This window comes from Acanthisitta chloris, unplaced genomic scaffold, assembly GCF_000695815.1.
Source record: "Acanthisitta chloris isolate BGI_N310 unplaced genomic scaffold, ASM69581v1 scaffold20492, whole genome shotgun sequence".
Classification (NCBI taxonomy): domain Eukaryota; kingdom Metazoa; phylum Chordata; class Aves; order Passeriformes; family Acanthisittidae; genus Acanthisitta; species Acanthisitta chloris.
The window spans coordinates 28,367-40,694 of NW_008660127.1; the positions used below are offsets into that span (position 1 = coordinate 28,367).

At 36.5% G+C, this 12,328-nt stretch overlaps 1 protein-coding gene across 1 annotated transcript in view; it reads right to left on the reverse strand.

Annotated features, from left to right (window-relative positions):
• The window catches only part of NOL10 (nucleolar protein 10), a gene marked incomplete at its 5' end in the record, with an annotated part of 47,737 nt that overhangs the window by 18,865 nt on the left and 16,544 nt on the right, over nt 1–12,328 (reverse strand). The window contains one exon of the mRNA XM_009069711.1: nt 9,466–9,518. Coding sequence (XP_009067959.1) covers nt 9,466–9,518 — 53 coding nt within the window. The remainder of the gene's footprint in view (nt 1–9,465; nt 9,519–12,328) is intronic.

Sequence of the window (12,328 nt, forward strand, 5' to 3'; positions counted from 1 at the left end):
ATAATTTTTCAGCAAATGAAGTTACTCCTTAAAACGGTAAATAAGATTATCAGAATAGCTCTTTTCCTCACGAGACACGACAAAAAAAGGACACTTCTCAAGTCATCTGTGTCCTTCCAGCCATGGCATTAAGTGTAACAAGTCTGATGCTTTCACAAATGTCCCTATCATGTTCTGACATATGTAAAACAAACACTTCATCAGTACTGCAATGGATCTTTTATTTATCATACTCTCTACAGGTTTTAGATCTTTAGACAATTGGAGCTGAAACAATATGAGGTCAGAAAAATGGGTTTAAACTTGAAGTATAAGAACCCACTACTTTCACATGAAGCCAACTAATCAAATGAAGCTCACAAGGTAAGAAGAGAGTGCCTTCCCAAAGCACATGTTACAAGCATGACCTGCTTCAAGCACTTTCCCAAAAATATCAGCTGGAAATGAATCAAAAGTTCCCAAAAGTTTGTTCATATTCTAATACAGCAGCTTCTATAGCATATCTGCTGTAAAAATAGAGGCACTAGGTATATTACTTAAATACTGTGCAGTAAGTTCAGCTGAGACTCACTTCACAGGTTTTATTTACCTATGAACATCTGCTAACAGTCTGCTTCTTTATCCATAAAAAAGGTGCAGATCAGGTATGATCAGCTGATCTAACGCCTTGCTGACAATAAAAGGCAGGAACCACATTTTACTCTGGCCATCCATACCTCCCATTCCCTACCAGAACTAAGTGCTCTTACTGATTGCTTTGCATAGGTTCTGGTATTCATTTGAACCTTCAAGTGGCCAATTTACTGTTTAGTGACTCAATGTCAGCAAACCAGCACAATCTCCCTAACAAGCACAACACCTCCATGGTTTATGTCATCCAACAAAATACCTCTACCCTACCATGATACTACTCTTCAAAGAATAAATCCCTCACAAAGTCTACCCTTGCATTTAGAATTCTGACTGCAGGGCAGACAGACAAGCCAATGGCAAGGGGGACACTTTATCACTGCATTGGCCTTTCTTTTAAACAAGGAAGGAACTTCTACACAGCTTCTAATGGTTCCAACACGTTAAGGAATCTGTTTCTCAAAATATAGTGGCATTTCTTGCAATGCTAAGGGCATAGGACACCAGTGGATGAAAATTCCTCTACTAATAGAGACAAGAATAACATGTACATTGACTTTTGTGTGTACACAACAGCCTCTGATGGGATTCTAAATTAACAAGTAAGAACCACCCAAAATTAGCCAGAAATGCAAAGTCGCAAGTCCCCTTCTCCATTTCTCTAATGGGATAGGAAAAATCCTCAAGTGTCACACTGTGGGGTCTTGCCTCTCAGGCTTTTAAGTGGCCAGGAACAACAGGGCTCTTAGAATACAAGCCAAATGCCAAGGAATGTTACAGTAAAAGTATCTTTACAGTCATTAAAACAAAACTTACTATACTGGAGTATGATCTATATTTTAGGGAAATTTGAAGGATACTACAGATACAAAGGTAATGGCAAATCCAGCTGTACATCTACTGTATGTAATTGACAAAATACCGGAAATCTAGGAATGTGTGAGCTTCTAATAACTCCTTACTGTGGCTGCTTAATTGCTCTTTGCAAACCTGGGAGGAAGACTTCTCCATGAGTTTATACAACTACTGCCAGACAACACAAAAGAAAAGAAAACAACTACCTGTTGGGAACATGCAACTCCAGACAGATAATGAAGATAAGCCCAGCATAAGCCAACCTCTTTACAGAGTATAATGGTAGAGAGAAGAAATTTTATATAATTTATGAAATAATTTAGAGTAGGAAGCAACTTTCAAATAAATATTTGAAAGCTTTCACATATGTAACAGCTTTATTTACCTCTCAGGTTTCTGTGATAAAAATCTTAAGTCTTCATAACTCTTACTATTTCTGCATAAAATAGTCATAACTCACAGCACATTTGATTCACTGCTGAGTGCAGCACAGATGACAATACAGATAAGTATCTGATTTCGAATATAATGAAATAAACTTAGTTGAAATTATCATATAGGGGAAATTCTCATGTGCTTTGTCTTTTCTGATCCAAAAGCTAAGAAAGACACTAGTTCTTATAACATGCCAACAGACCACAGTACAGCACAAAACTTTCTTTCAGCAATTAAATCTTTTCATCATCTGTAACTGCTTCTCTATTCACTGACTGTAGCTAGGCAACTGCATCTCTAAATTTTCAAAAATAAATAAAGAAGGAAATGAAAAAGTGCAACTTAAGAAATAAAAAAAATATCTCTCAGATACTCAAGGTTTAAAAAAGGGGGAGCACACAGGCCCCTCAAAACCTGTTTCTTAAAACAGGAACTCAAGAACAGAGGGTCCATTACTACCCGTGATTTAAAAACAGTCACAATACTAAAAAACATGTGAGTCTTCTGTCAACAGTCAAGAGTTGTTGTACTGAATTATGGTAATTCAGTACAACTTTTGTTGTCAAGAGTTTCCTATTCTCTATGAAGGGTATGATGTAAACTATAAGAAAGCATGGACTTAACAGTCAGCATGCTGCTATCTGTTAAAAATGTCATGAAGTGCTGCCCAGCATATTATCAGACACAACAGCAGTACGCAGGCTTCGTACACCGTCCTAATCTATACATGATGTCATATACTACATCATCAGCACAAAAAAAAATCTAAAACAAGTTCTACAGAAAGATCAAAAATTGTTTCCTGATTATTGCACATTGGTGTTTTCCTTGTATATATATGTGATAAATGGCACTGTCTCTCTCAGCCAACAGATGGGAAATGGAGGATATCCTTTGTTGGGAATAAGCCCAGCATGTTATTTTTCAGTTTGAAAGTGTTTAGGTTACAAGTAGGAAGCTCACATTTCTGTTTGTGAAGATAAACAACTTTTTTCCTATGCTTGTAAATACTGTGAGACAGGTAATGTATTATTCACCTAACATTATTTTTATTGTTTGTACAACTTTCTGTGTAAAGGATTAGACTGTCCTGGATGGATACATCAAAACTCAGAATTAGCTTCAAGGCCAAAGATGCACTCAAGAGCCTTTTTATTAATGGAAAGTTTCTTCTTTTGACACTCAGCAACCCCAAAGCACAACTGTAATACACTACTTCATAACAATCCTGCTTTCCAGTAATTTCACAGCTCTCAAAATGAGCAAACCAAGGTTAAGACCAACACTTTCCATTCTACATCATAACTATCATATTTTTATTTTACAACGTTTTTTTTTCCCCAGGGAATGTAACGTCTTTCTATACTACATATTGTTTCAGGATAGAAAAAAATCTCTTAGCACAAGTTAGTTTCATGGCTGCTTTCCACTTGACTTAAAACTTCTTAGGTAGGGCTGTATTGAAGGAGACGAACAGCTGTCTTCTACCAACTGCTTTCTAAAAGACACAGTCTTGCCATACAATCTTCAAGAAGACAGTTGAGGCAGCCCTAATGCAGAATGACCTAATACTGTCAATCAGAAGACATGAAAACATCCTAAAAGAAATAAGAATCTCATATTCTAGTCCCAATCTGTTCTATTAGTACCAAAATGCCAGACGTATAAATAGAATTGCATCATTTACTCCATAGCTTTCACCATGCAGAAGCCAAAAATCAGTTCAGAAGATCTCACTGTAACTCTAACAGCACCCACAAATCATCTGAACAGCAGCTGACTATACAGAACACTGCTCTGTGGGGGATGATGTACAAGGTGTGGATAGATGGCTTTGTATTCCCACCATATAAAGACCCAAGAGAAAAAAGGGACAATAGCTGATCGCAAAATAGTGGAAGGATGAGAACCTAAGTCTTAGAGTGACAAAACAGTTGTGAAAGGCTGAGACCATAGAGGTAAGTGTGAAGCATGAAGCACGTGCAAAACCTCCCACATCTTTTAAAGTGAAAAATGACTGTAAAGATAGGTATCTGATGAACATAACCTTTTGTCTAGAACTAGTGAGAGCACTCTGTCACCAGAGTGACGGAAAATACCAATCTATTTCAGATAAATGCTTTTTGGGTCTGTGAGTGAACTGAACACAACTCTGGTCAATTCAGCCACAAGCAGGTTTAGAAGCAGCTAACCTGGATGCCCACAACTGAACTAAAGTATGTTCATCCTTAATTTACATTCTAGAACTATCCCAAATTAGTATAAAGAAAGAAATAAAGGAGATGAACTAAGGTGTTAAACTGCCTTCACTTGTTTTTCCTTCAGTATAAGTTCCCTCTACAGATTTGTTTCATCAAATATCTAGTGCATTAAATGAAAACATGTAAGTTAGTAGGATTTGCTGCCTTAATCTGTGATTATGTTGTTTCAGGGTTAACTACTAAGAAAAAAATAGTTTTTCTAAGATTTTATAAAACTTCTTTTTTCTAAGTCTAAGGAAAAAAAATTTTTAAGAATAAGCATTTTTGAGACACATTTGAAACAAAAAGATGGTCATAAAGAGTAATTAAACCAGGTTAAAAGAGTATCTAAAAAAAAAAAAAAAAAAAGATTCACATACTCAAAGTGGGTATTGTATTAGAAACCAGACCCCTTACTCTCAGAGAAACTGAATCATTGAGCAGGCAAGAAATAGTTGCTCTTGAAACTTTTCCAGTTTATAACTCCAACAGTCCTAAACTAGGAGAGTGCTAGGATATCAAATGATTCTCCAAAACCACCTGAAAAGAAGCCAGAGATGCTCCAGGATTTATTTTTTTTCTTAAAGAGCTTAATATCATCACCACACCAAAAGTACATTGCTTCTAGCCTCAACAAGGAGTGTTGTGCCAAGACTGCAGGAAAGTAAAAAAAATAAATCCAGAACACAGAATATTACACTCAATTAATTACACACTTAATTGCTCTCTTCTTTTAACAGCCTAATGAACAGAGCAAGTTTCAGTTTCAGTATGTATATGTAGCCCAAAGTTTCAAGCCCAATAAAGGAGACAGGACTGATGTGCAACATGTGTGCTAAGATCAGACATTTAACCAGTAGTAAACTATCAAGGTAACACCTATGCCCTTTGCTTTCCACTCAGAGCATGCAGGAGCTGACCTGTAGGGGGGTTTCTGTACGACCTGAAAAGAGAAAGTTATATACCATGGAAGCTGACAGCCTCAATTAAACTTAAACAGAATCCAACTCATCTTAGATCCCAGACCAGTGGACCACCACGTGTCAGTGGAACTTCTGCCTCTCTTCACTTCTTTGGCCAGGACCTGGGTGCACTATTGACTCAACTTCTGTTTCTGAGTCAGTAGTCTAGAAACTATCCCAAGGCACACACAACTTTCATTTCAACCTTCCCAAGCCTCACATCAAAGTGATGTACCAGGAAGCCAGCTGGCAAGAAGCAGGTTCCAAATGTTTGCATAAACTGCAAGTTAGCTATTAAACTATTGGCAAACAGCCCAATTCCAGTCAGAGGCGCTTGCCCTCATTAAAGCCCAACAAAATAAAACAAAAACAAAGTCTCTAAGCTAAGCCACTTGAGATGTTACCTATGGAAAACAAACATTTCATTTTAACAGTCAGGTTTGATCTGGCTTTTGCTCACTGTCTGCATTGTGTACCTATATAAGGTATCTTGCCACTTAAAAGCAAACCTGCCTGTCCTTTCTAGTAAACCAAAAAATAACTTTATTTTTCCTCTACTAACAGTTTTGCACACAAAAGAAACAACTGCAGCAATTTTTTACTTTTTTATATGAAATGCATAGTGTTCTCAGACATTCCTAGTCTTAACTGCCATCCCTATCCTGACAAAAATTCTGCAGGAAAAGCCAATGTGTATTCCCCTTACAGACAGTATTACGATACCTGTTGTCAAATCTTTTATAATCCTGAAATTCAACATACAGCAGTTTTTTGGTTTTGAAATGGAAATCTAACTTTGGCGTTAACAACAGAGAGAACGGGCACATGTACACAGATAATTCAGTCAGACATGAGCTCAGACTGTACTCCAAGCTGACCGGGCATGAGCCAGCTCTAGTTCACCAGTCATGTAGCTGTGTTAGCACAGCACTGTGCCTGCACCAATAAAACCTGCCGAGAGGGAGGGTATACTAGGCTGAGCACAGTCCTACACTGTCTGGCCAACTTCAGTCAAGGACAGAGGATGCTGGGTCTGTCTGCACCCATCTGCATACACACTCCTGCTCTGCAAGACTCTTATGTCCCTGCATTTATTTTTCCTTACACAGAGCACAGTACCATACATTTGGGATTTTAACTATCCTCCTTGATCATAGCCATCTTAATGCCTCAGAACTGTTCCAATAAAGATTTAAACAAAGAGATCAACTACTACAGGGCAATGAGGGGCTAGGGCAACCGAATGGATTAATGTACACAAAATTAGTTCTAAGAAACACAACTGTCCTTTACAGTAGTAGCATTTCCCCGAGGCATATATTCTGTGGTGGAATTCAAGAAGACTTGTAACTCAGTTCTTGTCAACATCTCAAAGACAGAGGATATATTTTCAGTAGTATTCACATCTGTCTCAAAGTAAACAGACAAGTAGAAAATTTAGCTACTCATTGAAAAAATTGTGAATCTTAGTTCTTAGAAAAAGTCAGAAAACGACACCATGAAAAAGATCAGGTAATAGAGTTCTTTAAAATTTTTCTCCAAAACCCCATGGAACTAACCCCATATTTGCCTGCGCAAGGAAGTTACTCAGTGTTCCAAGGATGGAAAAACCCCATGTATTAATAAGCTACTGACACAGAAACCAAAGGACAGGTGTGCATCGCTGAGCTCAAATAACTAGCCCAAAAGATCAAGGAATAAATCTGTTAACATGAACACATTAATAACTTTGAGTTTTCATTAATAACAAATGCTCTGCAGCAGTTTAAGACTGAGACAACTCCTCCATTTTATTTTTTCTTCATTTAAAAAGTAGATTAAAAAAACCCAAAACAGCAAACAAAAGCAGATTTAGTGAGCTACGTACTTGATTTTTAGGAAATGCAGTAAGAAACCTTTCGATTATAAAACACCGTCTGTGCCACCCCCTTCAGTCTCGCGTAGAAAAAGGCAGACAGGCTAAAAAGCCAGACTAGAGTGTGAGATTTCTGTCTCTATTTCAAAGTAACTTTCTCACTACATTTAATGTTTCTATTGTGTAAAATAAGTATTATATGTTTTGAAATGAACTATAGATTGTCAACTAAAAAAAAGGTCACAACAGTATTTAAGCTATCTTCAACAACCTTCAAACTCAAAGCCATTGGCACAAATTGGAGAAGTTTAGCTTACTCAAAAAACAAATTTAATCTGGGCAGTAGCCTTTGAATCAAATTTTAAATTTTCTTATACACAACAATATTTCAAAAACAGAACTCATATTTGGACTTCAACATTTGTGATTTGAGTCCATCTGTACACTCGTGTCACTGTGAATGGAAGACCCATAAAAAGGTATGATTCAAACAAGTTCAGACAGATTCAGGTACCAATAATCAGAGAATGGTGACAAAGGAAGATGGTTGAAGGAAGATTTATGTTAATCTTCACTAGAATAGCCTGCATGCTACAAAAATACTAGATAGTATTAGTCAGTATTTAGGTTTGCAATAGTGTCTCCAAGGATGATCTGAGATCTAATACAGAGTGCCTATATTTCTTAGCTACAAATTTCTTGTCTGACTCAGAAACAAATTCAGTATTCACAGAAGATTCTATGACAGTGAGATTTTTGAGAGAGAAAAAAGTATTCTTCACTTTGATTTACAATATGTGCAAGAATATTCAAAATAATACTAGCTTGAACAAGTTCTAACAAACATTCATCACTGGTGACAATCAAGACAACGAAATAACTTTTTGGCTAAGTTGGATATGCACCTCTAATGTACTATAGCTGTCAGGTTCATGTATTATGCACACCTGCATAAAAAAAATCTCAGTGTGCAATTTTCAGAGAAAAGATGAACCTTACTTTTAGAGATAGAAGGAATGCACTTTCCATCTGAATTACTTAAATAGAGTAACTAGCACATTCCACTTGTAAAAACTCACCAGACTGGGAGTCTGTCAGCCCCAATCCATTAAGTAAAAAGACAGTAGATTTTTTAAAAAATGCTTGGAGAGTTACTCTCTCAGCCTTACAAAGGAGGTATATAGAAGTATTCAGCTTCTAACTACACCTAATACTTCATGATAAATACAAGAGTATTTGTTGCCGCCCTTTGTTATCCGAAGTATGGAATAGTGCTCATTAACAAGATGTAAGTTGGTTAGAGCTGAATTGGAAAAATAAGTAATATATATGTGAAGAACAACCTGACATAAACAACACACATAGAACTCATGTATAAAATTTTACCTTTCATTAAATGCAAAAATCTAGTAACGTAAGTAAATATAACCAGACTATAGAACTATTTAGAGGGATATACTGTTGTGTTTAGATATGTACATACAACAGGTATATAGTGTCTATTCTACAAAGAGAAATGCAAACTGATTAATCTCCATCTTAAATGTAACCAAGATGATACACGGTGGAGATGATGACAAGGGATGACCCAGAAATGAACTAAGGAAAATAAATTTAAATTAATTTAAAATCAGCTATCTGATTTAAGACTTTTTGGCTGATTTAAGAAACCGTTAAAAATATATTTCAAAATTCATAAATTTTATAGTTTGTCCAGAATGTGAATAAAATTACTTAAGAAATCTACATATTTTAAAGTCTGTCCAGTCATTCTGCATATAACATTTATATAGCTATCCCACTACCTATCTTCTACCAGGCAAAAAAACCCTTAGAGAATGCACTGTAGAATATAAAACAAGAGTGAAACTCTGGTGTAATTTTCTGTACCATTTCCTAACACCAGAAGGTTTGCTGTTAAGTCTCCCTAAAACCAATCTGCAGAGATACACAGTTAACCTACAGTTAAGCCTTTCAAGTGAAAAGCTTATCCAGTGAAAAGCTGTAATTGCATTAGGGCATTGAGAAGAAGCTACCACCAAGAGCCATACTAGAAGCCACACAGTAACATTTCTTTGTCAGAACAGAGAAGAGTATTTACTGCTATGACTATGTCCCTATATAACACATAATAAAGACTCTAATGAAATATTTCACAGCCAAGCAAAATTATTATCTTGAAAAATATAGATCCTATTTAGGAATTCTTTTCTGATCAGCTACCTAAAACCCGACTTTTTCCAGTAAAGCTCCACCTGAATTTCCTACAGCCATAAGTCAGTTTTGGAACTGATAGCAAAAGGCAAATTAAAGGCTGTTTTTTAAATAATTCAATAGGTAGCATTAATAGATTATGGTTAGCTTAAATTTATTTCATCATGACAAGTCACAGAATGCAGACATGAATTTGTAGAAGTAATATTTCAACAAAAATACCTGAATGGCCTCAAACAACTGTGTCTTTAAAAGAGCAATATGTATTACTTACTGGTATATAATAGATATTCATTTTAGGAGCTTCATTGGCAGTCATCAACATTCCTAAAAAGAGATTTCCACATTTAAAAATACTGGTCAGAAGAGAATAACACTACTTTAAAACAAAAGAGCTCATACAGTACATATTCTTGGCCTGCAAGGGAACAGTTCATTGAGACCTATAATAAATTGTTGTGTCAAATACCATGGAAAGAAGGGTCTGACAGCAGCTTAATTAACAAAGCTTTGTTTCCTACCTATTCATTCCCTTTTGCCCTCTGTCTTAACTGTTCAGCTCCACTTCAAGCAACACTAAGCCCTGACAACTGCAGGCTGCCAATTTTCAAAACTAATTCAAACAGTTCATCCCATAATACTGTTTAGAACAAATCCAGTTAGTGTTGCACTTAAAACCTACCTTGGGCATAAACCTGCATTATTAATACATGGGGGTTTGGTTTTTTTGTTCCATTTTTAAATACCTATAGTCTAAGCAAGGCCATAAATCACAACATGGTTTACACCTTCATTCATATTTCATCTTGGGAAATCAACACAACAGCAGCCTCTCAACACAAAACAAGGGACAGGATACTGTGGCTTCAAAAGGAGTAATACTGGTAGTATTAGCCAACCAGGGCAAACGTAGAATTTGAAATACCTATGAATGTACCTAATAAATGCCATGAACAAGGGTTGTAAGTACTCTGAATTAAAGAAAAAAACCCAACCTACTGTAGAAATATTAAAATTCATTGAAAACCTGCAACTGCAACAAGACTTCATGTAAGTTCAAAATAAATACTCCCATTTTCCTCCTACATAAAAGAGTTATGAGGACATTTGGCATATACTTCTGTGTTTATCTCAATTTTGTCTTTCCAGTGTAGTTGACCACCAGGTTAATACAAGAGACTGAATATGAAGAAGCGCCATCAAATTAGATAACATTCTGATCTGAAAGAACTGTAACATATACCACCGAGACTATGAATAATTGGGTCAATTACTACACACCCAGAGGGTAGAAATATAATTTACACCCAACTAGAGGAATGCAATTAACAAGGGTGGAGTAATCCTTCCTACCTAATCCTTTTATTATAAATATACAAGGCAGCTGAACTTAAAATGTCAGAAAAAAAGGGGGCTTGCTTTCCCGGCAGTGCAAGGTAGTGAAAGCTTAGTCAGCAAACTGAGGGTAAAAACTATAGCTGGAAAGGTCTGCAGGCAGTGTAAGGAAAAAGCACTAACTTATAGTACATACACAAATACACACACACACTGTACTATAGTGGTATAGTATACAGGTTATATGCCCCCTTAACAGCATGCTCACTACTATCTCATGAGACAAAGCATTTCTCCACTGACTGAATATGAATCACTAGAAGTATAGACAGAAATTAATTCTACAGGTGTTTCACAAATGACAGTAAACTGAAAACCTCCACTTTGAGAGTGTTCCACCAATAATTAAAGGAGGACAAAGACAGACTTTGGACCAGTACATGGGTGTGTACTATGAGGGAAATAAAAGAATGAAAAATAAGGAACAACTCGGTGAAAGAAGTCTATTCCACACATTTTCATAGCTTCAGCTTGTTAGGTTTACTCAGTTTTTATGGGCAGAGAGACCTCACCCTAACAAACTACACAACAGTCTAGTTCTATCACTTTAAAAGGGAAAGAAATTAGATCTTTTTTGGAGGTTTTAATAACACAATCTTTGGACAATGGTCTGCAATACAGTGCATGAATGTAAAATGAGAGTATGAAACAGTAGTACATGGGAGAAAGTTTTAGAAAATGTAAATTTTTAACTTTGAATTTTTTTTACAATAATTGAAACAAATAAGGCACATACTGAAGATGCTGTCAAGTTTTATGTTCTACAACTTAAATGAAGCTGACTAAAAGCTTCTCAGTAAGTGGCAAACCTTTTTTCCCCTAGTCTCATTCTGTGTATGTGTGATCAGAGGAAAAGATTCATAACTAGTTTCAGAGATCCACTAGAGTTTGTCATTGTGTAGTTGGTCAAAGGTACACAAGTGTTTGCTTGCCAGAAAAGGTAGAAATACTGAAGCTGGCAAAAATCGTTTAATTAAAAATAAATCCAACTACAGCTAAACTCCCACCGAAAAAAGAATAATTCACAGTATACTGCTCTACAGTTCACCATAAGTGATAGAAGTACAGAATCAGAGAACAGTTTGGTTTAGAAGGGAACTTTAAAGGTCACCTAGTCCAACCCCTCTGCAACAAGCATGGACATCTTCAACTAGATCAGGTTGCTCAGAGCCTTGTCCAACCTGACCTTGAATGTTTTCAGGGAACAGGGCATACACCACCTCTCTGGGCAACCTGTTTCTCATGGATCCACTGCTCGAGCTTGTCCAGGTCCCCCTGGATGGCATCCTGTCCCTCAGGTGTGTCAACTGCATCACTCAGCTTGGAGTCATCTGCAAATTTGTTGAGGATGCACTCCATCTCTTTGTCTGTCTCATTAATGAAGATATTAAATAACCCAGCTCCCAATAGGGACCACTACACCTTCTGGACAAGACTGGTCAACCAATTCCCCATCCCATGAAGAGTCCATCTATCAAATTACTGTCTCTTCAGTTTACAGAAATGGATGTTGTCAGGGACCGTGTCAAAGGCCTTAATGATATTTATAGCACTTCCCTTGTCCACTGACGTACTCATTATTTCAGAAATAATTCAGAATGGTTTATGTTACAATGTAGTTGCACTTTTTCATTATATCCTTGTTTATTATTTTGACCATGCAGTGTTAAAACTGTCATAAAGGTGAGACTGGGGTTTTGGCTTTCTGAGCAGCAGTGTCACATGAAGTGTTAAAACAAGCT